General features: G+C 49.6%; 1 protein-coding gene across 1 annotated transcript in view; it reads right to left on the bottom strand.

The window, feature by feature from the left end:
• Positions 1–5,958: 5,958 nt before the first annotated feature.
• Positions 5,959–18,884, bottom strand: part of LOC136963470 (1,4-alpha-glucan-branching enzyme-like) — a gene marked incomplete at its 3' end in the record, with an annotated part of 29,910 nt that continues 16,984 nt past the window's right edge. The window contains 5 exon segments of the mRNA XM_067257612.1: positions 5,959–6,168; positions 9,805–9,895; positions 12,490–12,625; positions 14,368–14,493; positions 18,031–18,146. Coding sequence (XP_067113713.1) covers positions 5,959–6,168; positions 9,805–9,895; positions 12,490–12,625; positions 14,368–14,493; positions 18,031–18,146 — 679 coding nt within the window.

Here is an 18,884-nt window from a genome sequence, read left to right as displayed (position 1 = left end):
GGGATAGAGACAGAGAAAGAGAAAATGAGAGAGAGAAAAGAAAGAGGGGGGGATATAGAGAACGAGGGAGGGAGAGAGAGAGAAAGAGAGACAAGGGGGAGAGAGAGACAGCGAGAAAGAGAGCGCAAGATAGGAGAAGAAACCAGAGGTAGAGACAGATGGGAAAGTGCAAAGTGACAGTTTTTAGGGAGATATGTTCATCTCGTATCCCTCTTCCTCCTCCTCCCCTGATGGAGAGATAGAGAAATTCGCCACACTCATCTTTGCCACCTCTTCATTTACCAGAGATCCCAGTTTACCGTTTTGTGCCGTTAAGAGATGTGCAAAGACACTTGACACTGACAGACAAGAAATCTTTTAAAGAGAAGATGTGAGGGTTCACAGAACAGACAAGATGGCACTTCTAAGTAATACTAAGAGTGTGTGTGTGCACCTGAGGGTGTGTGGGAGAGTGTGTCAGTGTTCTCCCCAGAGAGACATATTGTTCTGTACTCTCCTGGGCTCATCACTGGTAGTGATGTAACAGTGTTGTAGCAGAGAAGCAGTGATGTAGCAGTGATGTAGCATTAACATTTACATTTAGTCATAGTCACTTATCCAGAGCGACTTACAGTAAGTACATTCCCCCGAGGCAAGTAGGGTGAAGTGCCTTGCCCAAGGACACAACATCATTTGACACGGCCGGGAATCGAACTGGCAACCTTCTGATTACTAGCCCGATTCCCTAACCACTCAGCCACCTGACTCCCTGTTGTACTAGTGATGTAGTAGTGATGTAGCAGTGATGTAGTGGTGATATAGCAGTAATGTAGCAGTGATGTACTAGTGATGTACTAGTGATGTAGCAGTGATGTAGTAGTGATGTAGCAGAGAGGCAGAGATGTAGCAGTGATGTAGATGTACTAGTGATGTAGCAGTGATGTAGCAGTGATGTACTAGTGATGTAGAGGTGATGTAGTAGTAATGTAGTGGTGATATAGTAGTGATGTAGCAGTGATGTACTAGTGATGTAGCAGTGATGTACTAGTGATGTAGAGGTGATGTAGTAGTGATGTAGTGGTGATATAGTAGTGATGTAGCAGTAAGGTAATAGTGATGTAGAGGTGATGTAGTAGTGATGTAGTGGTGATATAGTAGTGATGTAGCAGTGATGTACTAGTGATGTAGAGGTGATGTAGTAGTGATGTAGTGGTGATATAGTAGTGATGTAGCAGTAAGGTAATAGTGATGTAGAGGTGGTGTAGTAGTGATACAGTGCTGATATAGTAGTGATTTTAGTTAGCAGTGATTTAACAGTAATGCAGGCCTTAGGAGCCGTTATGAAGATATGCAGCAGACCTGTGATCCCACTACCTCAAATCACAGCTGAGATCTCTCTCTTCCATAGTCTGGTGCTCAATCACTTTTATGGTTTCTCTTTCTCCCCGTCTCTCTCCCTCTCTCTCCCTGTCTCTCTCAGTCTCTCTCTCTCTCTTTTTATATCATGTGTGCTGTGTCGTTCGTTCTTTTGTTCCCTAAGAAGCTACAACACCCCCTCCCTCGCTCCCTCTCACCATCTCCCTCTCTCCCTCTGTTCTCTCCCTCTCTCCCTTTTCTAAAGCTCCCTTTCTATTTCTCTGGTTCTCCTCCCACCCCCCTCCACCCATCTCTAGGGTAAACTGAAGAAAGATGACCCTCTCATTAGAAAGCTCCAATTAAAATCAAACGCATCCAGCGGCATACATCCGAAAGCCCCGAGGCCCGCATGCACGGACGCACACACACACACACACACACACACGCACGCACGCACACACACACACACACACACACACACACGTGCACACACAAACGCACGCAAACACACGCAATCAATCTAAAGTGACAGACTGCATGCTGCCGCAATTTACTTCCCATAACAAGGCCTCTTTGTCACTGTTAGCGCGCAAACACTTGACTTTAGGCACACAGGCGCACACGGACGCACACAGAGAAACGCGCGTGCTTACCGCTCCAAAGTGATTAAGGTCTACCTAATTGCAGTCAAAAAACGAAAACAAGTTGTGCTCTTCCTCCCCGTGCTTTGTTACGGCTGTTGTTGTTTGCGAACGGCAGAGTCGTGGCCCGAGGAACCGAAGCCCTTTTCTCTGAACTAGCACGCTCTCAGCTCTCGGCAGACGTTCTCTCGGAACGCCACACGGGGGGAGACAGAGTTTCGACGCGGCCACACGCCGCCGCCGCCGCCCGAAGACAGGAGCCGACGCGTCTCGGGGCAACCCGGCGAAGCAGGTACTGGAGACACGGGCTGGGAGGGCCGGGGGGAGGGGGGTGGAGCGAATGGAAGTTACCGAGCACAACGGAAGGCTGACGATGCCTGGAGTTGACGGGAAGTGAACAAAGGAAATACAGGTGTCGAATTCCAAACTAAATATACATGTATATATGTCGAAAAAAGAAAGAAAGGTTTTCGATCCGTTCCGGGTTATTCACTCTCTCCTGGTCGTCGGGGCGATAGGCGTTGCTGGGCGGACTTAATTGAGGCTATAATGGGTTATTTTGTTTGGTTTTAGCCTTGGCAGTCGGATCATACGGACCAATGATAATGCTGCGAGTTCTACAGTGCCGACGAATGTGCAGACGTACATAATTACACAGGTGTGTAAGCACTCTCTCTCTCTCTCTCTCTCTCTCTCTCTCTCTCTCTCTCTCTCTCTCTCTCTCTCTCTCTCTCTCTCTCTCTCTCGCTCTCTCGCTCTCTCGCTCTCTCGCTCTCTCGCTCTCTCGCTCTCTCACACACATACATACACACACACACACGTACACACATTTACAACTTAGCCTGAGACAGAGAGCTGAGGGGAACAGAGAAATCGAAAATGTGTTTTCAAAGTTTTCAGAGGCCCTGTCTGGATACTGAGTCCTCTGTTTTCAAAGTGAATCCACGCTGTGCTGCCCCTGCATCCGTCCTCCTCGGTGGTGGAAGAAACCCATCAGCTACACTCCTCTCATCACCCGCCCATCTTCCCACGAGCTCTGAAAACCCCTTGGCTCTCTACCTGGTCTAGTCAACTTATCTAAGGCCACAATACGCCACACTTATCTGTGTATTACTTGTTGTGGTCTCCTCAGAATGGACTTTTTTGGTGATGCACATAGGTTGTATTTGAGATATGTTTTGGCAGTGTGCACTTGCGGAACTTGATTTTGTAAAGGTGCCCTTAATATATGGAGTTTTGCACAGTTCTATGAATAAAAGCGTCTGCTAAATGAATACATGTGTAACCGACGTGGTCAGCAGTCACACTCGCCGATCTTGCCCACACCTGGGCTCAAACTCGACACCTTCAACTCTGCAAGCGCGACCGCCAATAAAAAGCTAATCGATTCGCTAGCGTGGGTGGTCTGTATACATACTTACTTGAGGAGTGAGTTTAGCCAAATCACATTGGCTACACATGTCCAACAAGAAATGCCTAAGCCTGGCTTGAGCAAACCCTATCCAAAGAAAGACAAAACAACTATAAGAGGTAATGCTAGATGCTAGAGCTCCAATCTCCCCCAACTATTTCTAGTTTTAACTGTGTACTTGTGTGCGCTCGCGTGTGCCAGCGCATGTGTGTGTGTGTGTGTGTGCTTGGGTTCAAATCCATGACCAGTAGGAGAGGGCACTGCCAGGTCAGAGTTGAGGGCTGTGTTTGATCTCCTTGTCAGAGCTTACCGCTCCGGGCCATGTCATAGGCTTAACACTGAGGCATATCCATCAACACCCAGCGGAACAGTCCAAGGTGACAGACTAAAATACGTTGTGCGTGCGCGCGGGTAGGGGTGTACGTATAGGAGTGCGTTTGTGTGTTTGTGTACGTGTGTCTGTGTAGTGTGCAGTTGATAAAACCACGCACGCCCAAATCAGTGTACCACAAGCCACGCGTTGGGTATTGTCTACAACACTGCCCTGGCTGGAAGGTCCGAAGTGCCTCAAAGCGATACCGGGATGTCGGCAGTGTTGTGTGTATGGCGTTCACCCGATGTTGCCATGGAGAGCAGGTGTGCGCGTGTCTGCGGTTTGTCCGAGGTGAAGCCAAAACGGAATACACACCAGAGTGATTGAAAGAGAGATTGAGAGAGAAGAGAGGGAACCGAATGATGGAGTGGGAGAGACAGACGGTGTGATGGGGAACGGACGGAGAGAGAAATCGTATCGGAGACCAGACCGAGGGAGCGAGAGGAAAACAAACGAGAGAGAGAGAGAGAGTATAATTGAAAGAGATATAGACCGTCTCTTCCTTGTCCGCTGTGGAAAACTCCGTAAATGAGGCCACCTCATTTTTGAAAGCGCACACACACGTCTCACACACCAATGTGCGCTCGCGCGCGCACACACCCATCGACAACAACCGCAACCCGAAAGATGAAAAGCCTCAAAGAGAGATGGTCGCGTCGCGCCGTCCCTCCGCCTCATCCACTAGTCCCCGAGAGACGTGTCCATAATTGGCCCAGACAAACACCCGGGGGACAACACAAACATAACAAAGCCTTCAAACGCCAATAGGAAACGGCAATTAACAAATCAAAACAGGGCCAGATAAATAAATGCATAAACGTCCAGAGCTGGAGCTTTGAAATGCACTTTTTTCTCTTCACGTCTCATTGTTCTCTGCTATCTAATGGAGCAGACTGAATGTTTGGACCGTGCATTTGCATAATCTAAATCAGAATCCAGTTTAAACACATACAGGCTGGTCTCTTGCGCTAAGGCTAATGTCTAGAGCTACGGCTATTGTTTAGGGCTAAGGCTAATGTTTAGGGTTGGAGATTAGGGCTAATGCCTAAGTCTAGGGCTAACCTCCAGAGCTAATGCCCAGGGCTAGGGCTCTGTGGTCAATGTCTAGGGTTAGTTTCTAACACTCGGGCTAGTCTTTAGGGGTGGGGAAAGTCTCTAGGGCCAATGTCTAGGATAGTTCCTAATGCTGGGGCTAGTCTCTAGGGCTAGTCTCTAGGGCTAGTCTGTTGCTAGGGGCTTTTGTGAGAATCCTAGAGAAGAAAGACCCCGTACTGGACACTCCTCGTTGTGCAACCAGCGCGTAGCTTCATCCATCTCTTCAAGTCCCATTCTCTCCAAGATCTGGGCCTCAACTCACAACCCAAGGCATCAAAACTGACACACAAACCCCGGAGCTTGGTCCAACACTTTCTACCTGCTCCTTATCCAAACCTTGAGATCATACGGTTTATTCTTCAACACAGCCTCTATTGTCCTACGGTATTACTAGGTCCCGGCCTGTAATTTATTAATGACATTTTGTACATGTTGGTTTGATATATCAGATTGGATTCTGGATGTTGCTGGATGTCTCGAGGCAGCGAGTAAATAATGTGTTTCCCACTTCTAAAGGCTTCAGTAGTAGGGTGCAGGGGCTTGGCTATGAACAAGAGGGATAGGAACACTGGGCTGAAGCTTGGACTGAAGAATGGGTACTTTACACCCCTTAGTGCCCATAGCAACAGTCAACTCCCCCGCCCCCAACACCCACAAGCCCCGAGCCTCTTCAAACTATGGTGTTTAACAGGGGCTAGCATTAGCCCCCACCCCCTCGACGCACTGTTGTGGCATTGAACTTTCTTTATATAGCCCTCTCGTCTCCACTCCCTCCCTCCCCTCCCCCTTCTCCTGCCCACAGCAATCTCCGGCAGAGCGGTTGAAGCGCCCTTCGTACGGCGCCGCAACAGCGGGGCTGAAGCGGCGCTCGGGAGCGCCGCCGAATCGCGGCTATCCTGCCGGCCAATTACAGCGGCTGCCGCACAGCCGCCGTGTTTTCCAATCACACGGCGTTCCCCGTGACATTTCAGGCTGCAGCCTCACACATTGGGGCCCAGCCCTCGCACACTCTTCCTCCCTCCTCCCTCCCCCTTTCCCTCCTTCCCCGTATCTGTATCTGTGTGTGTGTGTGTGTGTGTCTGTGTGTGTGTGTGTGTGTGTACCTGCTGTAGTTGAACAGGCGTGAGCCCCACTGAGCATGCTCCCCCCGGGCCCCAGAGTGGAAGAAGCAGGAGTCTGTCCCGTCGAAGTGGTTCAGCCCGTCGGCAGTGTTGCTGGAGGCATGGCTATGGACCACGTCCAACAGCACGGTGATCCCAAGCGAGTGGGCAGTGTCTACCAACCTCTTCAGATCCTCGGGGGTTCCGAAACGACTGGGAGGGAGAGGAGGGAAAAAACGTGTCACTTCCTGTCGTGGTTTGGGCATAAACACCTGTACTGTACTCATTTGTACTGCACTGTATTGTACTATTTTGTACTGTACTCATTTGTACTGTTCTGTATTGTACAGTACTGCAGTTTCCTGTACTATTATTTTACTGTATTCATCTGTATTTTATTGTACCGTACTTTACTGTAATATTATTTTTCTGTACTCATCTGTATTTTAATGTACTGTACTATACTATAATTTACTGTACTTCACTGTACTGCACTGTCCTGTAATTCACTGTACTGTACTTTACTGTCATATACGTTACTGTCCTTCACTGTACTGTACTGGCTCTCGTTCAGAGAAAGGTGCAAGGACTAAGGTTCAGCTGCTTTGTTTAGTGAGGGAGAGGTAAAGGGAATGGGAGAAGGAGAGAGAGAGAGGGAGGGAGAGAGACCGACTAGTGTGTGTAGTACTATATGGTTACACTGTCAAGGACCTTTCCTTGCCCATGACATGAAACCTCATGTTCTACAAGCAAAACTGTTCCATTCTATACATTCTATATTGTATACATTAAATTCTATACATTCCATTCTATACTTTCTATAAAAGAGCCGAAATTCTGGTGTTTACACCAAGGTAGCTGTCAAGCAGATGTTAGCACACGACAGCAGGCCTATGTGCAGATGTATTTGTACACTACCCAGATGCTTTTATCCAAACAGGAGACAATACATATTCGAACAGTGTTACTAAAGTTCCGACAGTACTACACTAGTGCAAAAGAACAACGGATGTGACAGGACAGAACAGCATTAAGATCATACGTCAACATACGTTCGTATGTGAACATATGTTTGCACTCGTGTGTGTGTGTGTATGCGTGTGTTTGTGTGTACTATTGGCTTTGGCAGAGAACACACACTGAGCAAACCCCAACAGAGATCTGGAAATGGACTTTATTCTGTCCTGCATGTATATGCTCATGTTCGTGTTTGTGTCTGAGTTTGTGTGTGTGTCTGTCCCTGTGTTTCCCTGGCTGCCTGCTCGTGTGTGTGTGTGTGTGTGTTACTGCCTGTATGTGTGTGCATGAGCTTGTTTGAGCAATGTATGTGTGTGTGTGTGTGTGTGTGTGACTGTCTGTGGGCATTTACTGTGCGTATGTGTGTCTGTCTGTTTTGTGTGTATATGTCTGTTCTGTGTGTGTGTGTGTGTGTCTGTTCTGTGTGTGTGCGTACGCGTTTGAGCACCTGTCAGACTAGAGAGCAGACTCTACAATACCCAGTCCCATCAGACTGTTCAACCAGACACTTCAACCCAATCCATCTCATGCTTTCACTGTTGCCTTCACGCCACGAAAAGCATTGAGAAACATGGACGGAAAAAGCCATTAACCCCTCGGTAGCCCTGACCCCACTGGCCGACACTGCATGTGCTCCACACCCTCCCTCCCTCCCTCCTCTATTTCTCTTCCTCTCTTTCTGTGCTAACCTGCACCACTTAACTTTTCAATTGGTTCCCGGCTTTTTTCTCCTTCTTATTCTCCTAAGTAAACCTACAGTACACAAGCACACATACAGTACAAACAAGTGCGTGCACACACACACACACACACTTTGAATGGCGTTATGCCGTTTCACTCATGATCGATCGCTATTACTGGCAGCAGCGACCACATATTTCATGACAAAAACAACCAGACTAATGGTCCTATAACTGAGACTGAGTGTGTGTATGTTTATGTGTGTGTGTGAATAGGACAGCAGCAAGTCTGAAAAGCACACAAATAAAAACCTCTCGTGTGATGGCGTGTGTGTTGGTGAATGTGAGTAAGATAGGAGCAAATCTGAAAAGCACACAAATAACAACCCTGTGTGTGCGTGTGTGTGTGTGGGCACGCAAGTGTGTGTGTTACCGTCTATGTAGGATGAGTTGGCAGGGCAGAACACAAATAAAAATGCCCGCTGAGTATTAGAAAAATGGTGTGTGTGCGTGTTTCTCTGTGTGTGTGTGTATTTCAGTGTGTGTGCGTATTTAGGAGTGTGTGTGTCGTTTTGGATTAGAGCGGGGGGCGGTCCACTCGGTTCTCCCTCCGTAACAGTCTCCACGAGCCCTCTCTCCTCCTCGCGTTCTTATTATTATTTATCTGGCCCTCGTCTAGTCCTGGATTAACTGTAAATGTGTTTACAGTCAGATTAGCCACCCTGTCAGATTCGCTCAGCATGATTTAGGGGCTCCCGATGTGCATGTGTGCGTGCGCGTTTCAGTGTCTCTCTGCGTGTGTGGTGTGTGTGTGTTTCAGTGTCTCTCTGAGTGTGGTGTGGTGTGTGTTTCAGAGTCTCTGTGCGTGCGTGGCGTGGTGTGGTGTGTGTGTGTTTCAGTTAGGGTGATTTACTAGGGGTCTGGCTCTCGCGCCCGGCTTGCCGGGCCAAGCGCTGCCCAAACAATCCCTTAACGCTGACACAAAATGAAAAGCATTTAGTTACTGTCCCATCTCTCGGCAGAGCGCTGCTTTTAAATAGAAACTACAATAAATAAACTACAGCTTCCACGAGCAGCCGAGCCGGGAAGAAGGCAGGCAGAATAAATCCCTCTCTTCCTCTTTTTTTGGGGGGGTGGCCTTTTTGCTTTTCTTTTTTCCGCGGGCGGAGGACAGCGAGGCGTGGGATGGAGACTTGAGGGGGTCACCAGATAAGAACAGTGACCCTGGGATAATTGCCAATTAGAAAGCTGCTAGCTCTCTGGTTAGACCAATAACACTGTAATTAGACTTGGCTCACGGAGCTCATTCTGTATTTGTGTGGCTGCGCGGTGACTGTGCCTGTGTGTGTGTGTGTGTGTGTGTGTGTGTAGAGTCACAGACATATCATTGATCTGCTCACACATAGGTCACCCAGGTGCCGGCATTCTCTCCTCCTGACCGCCCCCTCCCCCCCCCCCTCCCCCCCATCCCTCCTTCCCTCTCTCTCTTTGTTCTCCGCCACGGCCTCCATCCCTCTCTCCTCCTTTCCCTTTCCTCCCTTCTACATCAACAACACTCCCTCTCTGTCCGTGCAGAGAGGGAGGAAAGAAGGAAAGAAGGAGAGGAAAGAAGGAAAGAAGGAGAGGAAAGAAGGAAAGAAGGAGAGGAAAGAAGGAGAGAAGGAGAGGAAGAGGGGAGGAGGAGAGGGGAGGAAGAGGGGAGGAGAGGGGAGGAGATATTGAGAGAGAAAGGAAAAGAGAGAGACAGAGAGGGAGTGGGGGGGGGAGAACAGCAGAGGGGAGAAAAAAGAGAGAAGATGATGAGAAAGAGAGGGCAGGAGAGGAGAAGAGAGGAGAGGAGGAGAGACAGAGGTAAAGGAGAAGAGAGTGGGAGAAGCTAATAATAGCTAATGGGCTATTAGGTTTTATCTGGGTCAGGGTGTGACCGCCTAGTCTACATAGTAACAAACGATGTGTTCCTAGTGGGTGAATGTTCTTCAATCATGGCATTTTAAACTAACTTTCGGAATTGATGAACTGACACCAGACCCAGAGGTTCCTGTTTGCTGTCCTAATTAGGGTTAAGGGTAGAGTTAGGCGAATTGACCCCACACCGAATTGCAGAGAAAAAGAAAGTGAAGAGTTCGAAGAGGCTGGTGTGGCGCCGTCTTACCTGGACGCGGCGAAGAAGTTCGTAACCTGGTAACCGAAGCTGGCATAGTAGGCGTGTTCCATGATGGCCATCAACTGGATACAGTTATAACCTGGAGGGAGAACACACACACAAACATCAGGATCTAGCGGAGAGCAGCTAAGTGGGTTTGAGCGAGTGTCTGTGTGTGTGTCGGGATATTTCCTCCTGATTGCAGCAGGTCAAGCACTGCGGCGCTCCAGGGCCGGGGAGAGGGGGATGACGAAAGAGGGGAAGACGCGAGGAACAAGAAAGAGAGGAGAGAGAGAGAGGGCACCCGCTCGAAAATCGGTCTCTGTCAGAGCCGACTCCCCACAGAGACCCTGGGGCTTACTGCTTCCTTCAAGGCCCTCTCTCTCTCTCTCCGTCGGTGTGTGTGTGTGTCCGTCAGTGTCCTCCACTCCACCTTATGGTGGTCTTTAGTGCCAGCCCCAGCCTACTGATCTAGCGCGCAGGGGATCAGTGCTGGAGGGTGGGGGATAGGTGTGAGTGTGTGTTTGGAGGGGGGATTGGGGTAGAGGGAGGGCAGGGTTGGTGGGGGTGTGTGGTTCAGGCATCCACAGTGCCCCCCCCCCCACCCCCCCATCCTCCTTACCCGCCACCTCCCACCCACCAGCGCCCCACTGCCCCCCTCCCTGGAGTTTCCTTTAACATCGAGAATAGGCGTCTTTCCCTGCTCTCTCTCTGTCTCTCTCTCTTTCTCTTGTCTGTCTGTCTCTCTCTCCGTTTCTCTTTTTCTGTTTCTCTCTTTCTGCTTCTCTCTCTCTGTTTTTCTGTTTCTCTCTTCTCTCTCTTTCTTTCGCTCGTCTCTCTAGTCTCTTGTCTCTGCTTCTCTCTGTTTCTCTTTCTGTTTCTCTCTCTTCTCCCCCCCCCCCCCCCCCTCTCTCTCTCTCTCTCTCTCTCTCTCTCTCTCTCTCTCTCTCCTCTCTCTCTATTGTCTCTTTCTCTCGTCTCTCCCGTCTCCGCTACTCTCTCTGTTTCTCTCTGTTTCTCTGTGTAAAGGTCCTCTGGGTTACAGTAAGCTACACTCAAACTCGACATCAGGATTGGGGTGTGTGGAGGGGGGTCGGTTGTGCTCTGAGATTTCCACATGCGCAAACACTCCTATTTTCCTCCACTTCTCTCTCTCTTTCTCTCTCTCTCTCTGGCCTTCTCACCCTCTCATCTCTCTGTCATCTTCTTGTTTCCCAACCTCATCACCGTACACACGGACTGGGAGGGGGGTGGGGGGGAAGGGGGGGGTGGGGTGGGTGGTGTGCACAGCGTGCCAGAGAGAGTTAACCCAAATACTCCAGACTGGAACACACTCATGGAGTTTTACAGCTCTCTCTGAAGTCTGGAGGCTTGATCAAAGTTCCGCTGGTGCCTTCCTGGTTTGGAGGATGTTTTCCTCTAATACAGAAATACACAATCTCATTTTAGCCCTGATGCAGCTACACATGAAAGGCACGCCTTCCGTGGGTAAAAGGAACTCGCAGATTGCTTCTTCAATTAGTCCGATTTGTTTAAGATATCTTAAGCCTTTAAGGGTCCAGCTTGAAGCTTGCCAAGGAAGAAAAAGTTTGTCCGGCGGAGTGCAAACTTGAAAACAAAACAAGGGTCCAGATTTTTCTGCAAGAGATGGTTGAAGTGTTTGGAGAGCGATGCGTTTTTCTAATTTGTTTTCCGCCAAGGCGAATCACGTCTGTGTGTGTGTATGTATGTATCTATGTAGGTATGTGTGTGAGTGAGTGAGAGAGAGAGAAAAAACAACTCCCCCCCACATATTGAGTGTGTGTGGGTAATTATTCTACCAGAGCGAGACAGACTATATTGTGACAAACAACGCGCCCGCTTATAAAGACTACCCTCCACTCCAACACCACCTCAACACACACACACACACACACACACACAGACACAATCTAATCAAATCAGATGGCTGACCCGCTTGTCAAAAAGCATTTATCAGGCAGGCGTCGAACGACAAACCTGTCAACAGGCAAACGCTCAATTAAAAGTACTTCCCCACTGAAGACAACTCTGAAAGGAAAAACATTTGAAAAACAAACTTTTGGCATTCTTTGTCTCTGAAAAACAATTTTCCCTGCCTCTTGTATACCAAAATGAGACATGGATGTCCAGTAGCTAATATACATAGATGCCTTGAAAACATCGGTAAAAGGTTTTTGAGGACGATAACGAGGACAAACACACACACACACACACAGTTCCTCGACCAGCATTAGCTCTAATGTATCTGTGATTGGTGCACAATGACCTGGGTAAACAACAGGAAGTCAGTCGGGAGAAGAGATCCAGAACACTCCTGTACCAGAGCTTGCACAACTCCATTACAATTACATAATTCCATTACTCTTTGTACATCATAATCATCATTATTGCTGGCTCCTGTGCTTTGCTGAAGCTCTCGCCGGTTGCCAGGTAACTAGAAAAAGAAGGAAAAAAAAGGGCAATTTGGAACCCGTGTATTTCCAGTTTTTTAAGGTGGTAACCTTTAGTTGAGGTTGTTTTGTGGTTGGGTTCTCGATCTTAAATAGGCCACAATGATGTGATGACGTGCATCTGAACCTTCCACCGGACAGATACATGGATAGACATCCTTCTCTGCTCTTTCCTGGGGTTTCATCACACACGCACGCACACACACACACGAGCAGGCCTCACCCAGGTCCTTGATGCGGGGCAGCACGTTGGTGGTGAAGTTCTCGTAGGTGGCAATCTCTGGTTCAGGAGAGGCCACGCCCACATGGGCCTCATAGATCCTCAGAGAACGAGGACGCTTTGGAGAAGAGTGCTGGTACTGAAGGAGGAGAGGAGAGGGGGAGAGGAGGAGAGGGAGAGGAGAAAGAGAGGAGCAGAGGAGAAAAGGGGAGGGGAGAGGAAGGAAAAGGAGAGGAGTAGAGGAGGGGAGAGAAGGAGAGAAGGAGAGAGGAGGAGAGAAGGCGAGAGGAGGAGAGAAGGAGAGAGGAGAGAAGGCGAGAGGAGGAGAGAAGGAGAGAGGAGGAGAGAAGGCGAGAGGAGGAGAGAAGGAGAGGAGGAGAGAAGGCGAGAGGAGGAGAGAAGGAGAGAGGAGGAGAGAAGGCGAGAGGAGGAGAGAAGGCGAGAGAAGGAGAGAGGAGGAGAGAAGGCGAGAAGGCGAGAGGAGGAGAGAAGGAGAGAAGGCGAGAGGAGGAGAGAAGGCGAGAGGAGAGAAGGAGAGAGGAGGAGAGAAGGCGAGAGGAGGAGAGAAGGAGAGAGGAGGAGAGAAGGCGAGAGGAGGAGAGAAGGAGAGAGGAGGAGAGAAGGAGAGAGGAGAGAAGGCGAGAGGAGGAGAGAAGGAGAGAGGAGGAGAGAAGGCGAGAGGAGGAGAGAAGGAGAGAGGAGGAGAGAAGGAGAGAGGAGGAGAGAAGGCGAGAGGAGGAGAGAAGGCGAGAGGAGGAGAGAGGAGGGGAGAAAAGGGGAGAGAAAAGAGAGGAAAGAGGAGGAAAGAGAAAGGGAGGAAGTGATGGACATAAGAGAGTGGAGATTATATTGTCCAAAAGAATTGTGTTTTGTTCCAGAGAGAAAAATATGAGCGATGAGAAGAAGGGAGAGGGAGAAGATGGAGAGAGAGCGGGGGAGGCAGAGCAGCAAGAGAACATCTGAGAGATACATGTGGCTAAAGGGGAAAACAAGGTTCATCTTTCCAGAAAGAGGTGAGCTGGGTTAGGCGAGAGAGAGAAAGAGAGAGAGAGATGGAGCCGTGTATAATAGCCAGAGGTTAGCTAAATAAAAGACAAGAGTCCGAGACTCGGCCAGGAGAATAATCATCATGACCTTCATGCTCCTGACCATCATCATCCTGACCATTATTATCCTGACCATCATCATCCTGACCATCATCATCATCATCCTGACCAAAATCATCATCTTGATCATCCTCATTCTGACCATCCTCATCCTGACCATCATCTTCCTCATCCTGACCATCATCATCCTGACCAAAATCATCCTGACCATAATCATCATCATCTTGATCATCCTCATTCTGACCATCCTCATCCTGACCCTCATCATCCCGACCATCCTCATCCTGACCATCTTCATCCTAACCATCATCATCCTCATCCTGACCATCATCATCATCATCATCCTGACCATCCTCATCCTGACCATCAACTTCACCCTGACCATCATCATCCTCATCCTGACCATCATCATCCTGACCATCATCTTCATCCTGACCATCATCATCCTCATCCCGACCTTCCTCATCCTGACCCTCATCATCAACTTGATCATCCTCATCCTGACCATCATCATCCTCATCCTGACCATCCTCATCCATGGTTGCTACTGATATCATTATCCTTGTCAACATTATCATCATCCATCTCATCAACATCATCCTCATCATCACCACCACCACCAACCAACACCATTATCTTATACAGAACGCTATCCAAGTACATCCTCAGAATAAACACAATTAACTACGGAGGTTTGAAATGTCATGAATTGTTCACGCCTGCCAAACACTGTTTGTTTGAGAGGGGTAAACACACACACACAAACAGGTCATACCAGGAAGGGCTCCGCGGGGTCCCAGTGCACCCAGTCATAGGTGTTGGAGTCCGGAGTCTTGGTGACGTACTTGGCCCACGGAGATATCCGGAACAGCTCCTCCCCCTCTGCTGTCAGCACCACCAGCTGATTGGGTCAAATAAGGGAAGAAGGGTTTGAAGAGAAGCCATTTTCAATGGGGGAGCCGTCACTGTGCCGTCACTGTGATTTGAGGGTTCGGACTGAGTGCTGCGCAGGGCCAAGCATGACATTCCCAAAGGTCATCCCTCCCTCCTCCCGTTTATCTGTCCATCACCCCGGTCGGCTCATATCTCTCTCTCTCTCTCTCTCTCTTTTTTCCCTCTCTCCCCGTCCTCTTTCTCTCTCTCCTTCGACTGATGGATTTCAGCTGTGATTAGGGCGGTCTTGGTAAGGGGGGGGGGGGGGGTATTATGAGGGATGATAGGCAGAGATGACGGAGAGAGGTAAGGGGGGTGGAAAGGTGGCATGGAAAGGAGTGGGGGTGGAAGAAAGGTGAGGGGAGGAGAGGGAGGGAGGGTGGAGAATTCCGCCGTCGCAGATCTGAGCGATGGCCATGAGAGACGAAAGAGAGATAGAGAGAGAGAGAGAGAGAGAGAGAGAGAGAGAACTGTGTGTGGGGTGTAAGTATTCTACCAGTGCCTACCATTATTCAACCCTGACCTTTGGAAGCTCGGAGGGGAAGAAGAAAGGAGAACTTTCAGAGGTCCAAGCTTCTCGCTCCTCTCCTCTCACTTATCATGTACGAGGCGATGGCATTGAACCCTCTTCGAATATACTCACTCTTCCTCTCTCGCCGCCTCTCCATTGCAACACCAACCCCCCCCCCCCCCGAGTGCGCACAACGCCCCAGACACGCACGCACACAAACACTTCAAAAGAACACCTCTCCACAAAACACCTCTCCGAAATGAAGACAAAAACAAACGCCGACTATCCCCGTCTTCCTCCGGCTACCCCCCCCCCCCCCCCCCCACTCTACTCCCCGGGCGTCCCTGAAGTACGACGTTTTTCGGTGAATAGGGGAATGGGGGTGGTGTGGGGGGGTAGCCAGAGGAAGACAGGGGGATAGTCGGCGTTTGTTTTTGTCTTCATTTCGGAGAGGTGTTTTGTGGAGAGGTGTGAGGTTGGCCAAGGGGATGACCAAACAGCATGGTAAATGCCGACAGTCTTGCAAAGGGTCCTCCCTCGCCTCGCTGCCGGAGTTCGCAAACTCCGTAAACACCATGCGCACCCCCCCCCCCCCCCTTCCCCCTCCCCGCCTCATCCATTATTAAGCGACGAGAGGCGTTTGATTTTCGAGGTGTTTTCTTGAGGTGATCCCGCGCTGCGAGGAGCGTACAGGGGCCGCGCCTCCCCGAACGACGCGCACGCACGGATACCGATCCATACACGCACGCGCGCGCGCACGCTGACGCAAACACACGCACGCAGGGGCCCGAGAGCAGCGGAGAAGGCGGGTTGAATTCATTACATTGATTTTGCGAGAAGTGAGACAGAGAGGCTCATGAATGATTTAATGGTGAACATGCGTATGTATGTGTGTGTGTGTGTGTGTGTGCATGTACACCTTCTGTCAGTCATGTGCCATGACACTCACCAACATCATAATGCCTGAGGTACAGATATTGCTGATTTGGAAAATAACCTGCAGGGTTTTGACATTTCTCTCGCTTTTCTGTCATTCCTCACTCTCTCTGTCTGTCTCTCTCTTTGTCTGTCTGTCTCTCTCCAGTCCACTCTTCCTTTCCCTCTTTGACTGACTGACTGACAAAGGCAGACCAGAAGACAGAAAGACAGAGTCAGAGATAGAACATGACCAAGACTGGTAGAGTTGGACCCTAACGGGAGAGAGAGGGAGAGAGATAAAGAGCGAGATAGAGAGAGAGGGGGACAGAGAGGGAAACAGAGAGAGAGAGAGAGAGAGAGAGAGAGAGAGAGAGAGAGAGAGAGAGAGAGAGAGAGAGAGAGAGAAGGAGAAAGAAGGAACAGACAGGGGGGTTAGGGTTTGGGTCGGGGTCAGTGGGGTCAGACGGAGGGTAAGCAAACACACGTACGACGTCAGAGCACACAGCTCGACGCCCCCCCCCCCATGATCCCGAGCCCTGCCCCCCGCCCCCTCCGCTGCTAAATCCTGTTTGCCAACTTAGGGGGGGGGAGAGCTCTGTGTGACAGCCAATTACCGCTCACCTTTCCGACCCCCTCCTACCCCCTTCTACACCTTCGGCTTCCTCGTCGCCACCCAACACCTCCCCCACCCCCAGACCTCCTGCCAGTCAGGAAGACGGAGGGATGGACGGATGGAAGGATTGAAGGATAAAGGGGTGGAGGGATGGCTGGAGGTATATAGGGATGGAAGGATGGAGGGATATAGAAGGATGGCTGGAGCGATGGAAGGATGGAGGGATAAAGGGATGGCTGGAGGTATAGAGGGATGGAGGGATAGATGGAAAGACAGGCAGAAGGGACCCGATGGATGCCAAACTATATATAATAAATTCATTATCTCCTGCCCCCTGAATCTATGTGCGCGCTTGCATGTGCGCATGTGTGTGTTTGTCCGCGGCTATGGAGAGAAAGATGGAAAAGCACTCTTTTTTCACTTCTGGGATTAATTTGGTTTAAATGCCAGCGGTGTTAACACAGCGGTGTTATGATGATTACTGGTTGGCAGCAACAGCTCTCGCTATGCTTCCTGAATGTTCACTGATTGGTGTATATATCCTTCATCCTGGATCCTCATTGGCAGTTGGAGCCAGAGCTAGCTGCAGGGCCCAGGGACCGGGCTGTAGGGGTTGGAGAGTGTTTTGGGTAGAGGCCTTGGGCTAGATACAAAATGAAGGACACATCTTTTTTTTGGTATGTTGCTATTAAAATGAGGAAGAGAACATATTGACGGGGGGTAGGGGGGGATATTATTTTACACTAAAACACACACACACACACTCAGATTTGACACACACTAAAAACAAATACACACACACAATTAAGGAACATCGCAGTCATTAAAGAACACCTGTGCAATTTGTATATTTAGTATATTTAATAAAATAATAATAGAAATGACACAGGTTCGACACAAGCATACACGCTCGAAAACACTGACTCACAGAGACACACACACACACACACACACACACACACACACACTAGGATAGTAAGAAGCTTGTGTTAGTCCTAGCCTCTGGCTCAGTTCAGCATTGGTTAAGGGGATCATCTCTCAAAGCTTTGAAGAGTCTTTGAGACCTGTCATCCTAACACTCCAGAGACAGGCTGTTTGTTTCGACATCCCTTATAAGTTGCCCTCTTAGAACTCTGCTGTGTGCCACGGGTTTGACTGTACCGGGAAAACTAAACCAAAGCCACCCTGGAAATATAATTAGTTTCTTATATTCTGTATCCTACTTAATCATTGGCAGAGATATGATTGTTTGTTTAAGCCAAAGAAAGGAGGAGGAGGAGGAAGATGGTGAGGAAGATGAAGAAGATTGAGAGGAGATGAGGGGGAGGAGAAAGATTTGAAAGGAGGTGGAGAAAAGGGGGGGGGGACGTGGACTAGGAGGACAGGGGGGGGAAGAGGAGGAGGAGAAGGAAGAGGAAGAGGAGGAAGACGAGAAGGAGGGGGAGGAAGGAGGAGGAATAGACCTTGAGTGCGGACAGGTGTTCCACATGGGGGGACTGGTCTGGCCGGGGAGGAAGAATCAGCTCCCATTTCCCAAAGTCCTTCTTGGTGTAGGGGTGAGAAGTGGTGTTCCACCCATCTGGAAAGAGCAGGGGGGGGGGGGGACAGAGGAAGAGAGAGAGAGATAGGAAGAGAGAGAGGTGACATAAACATTACGGTTTGAATGGACGCTTAAAAGTATCTAGAAGAACCCTCCCCCGTCCACCCGCACCACCCACGAGCCATTGACGGAGTGATTGAAGAAAATCTATTGTGTTGTAGACCTGCGGGGCCAAATGACCTCAATCACAGCTTGTAGAGTTCATGGTAACAATCCCTCTCCAGTGAATAACCGTCCTCCTCTCCTGCACCAAAAGGCCTCCCTACAAACTCTCTCTCTCTCTCTTTCTCTCTCATACACACACACACAGATACACAGTCACGCCCTCCCTGATCTATCTCCTCCCCCACGGGACTATACCCCTCACTCATCACCCTGCCACCCCTCACCTGTCACCCATCCCCTGGACTAGCTGCCCCCTACCAGACTATACCCCTCACCTGTCACCCTGCCACCCCTCACCTATCACCCATCCCCTAGACTAGCTGCCCCCCTCCCCTGCTCCAGCTGGACCCACTGCACTCCATCAAACTTCGTCTCACCCAACAGCCAAAACAAGTCACTTTACTCAACTTACAAAAGCATACTGCTACTGTAGGTTACTGTTTGATTGTATTCTTAGTAGTGCTGTCAGGTAAACGCGTTATTAACGCCGTCAACGCAAACCCATTTTAACGGCGTCAATTTATTATCGCGAGACTAACGTTCTTTTTGGCC

This window comes from Osmerus mordax, chromosome 19 (genome assembly GCF_038355195.1).
Source record: "Osmerus mordax isolate fOsmMor3 chromosome 19, fOsmMor3.pri, whole genome shotgun sequence".
Lineage (NCBI taxonomy): Eukaryota > Metazoa > Chordata > Actinopteri > Osmeriformes > Osmeridae > Osmerus > Osmerus mordax.
Note: the sequence above shows the minus strand (reverse complement) of the source record. Positions and strands in the feature narration are given on the sequence as shown.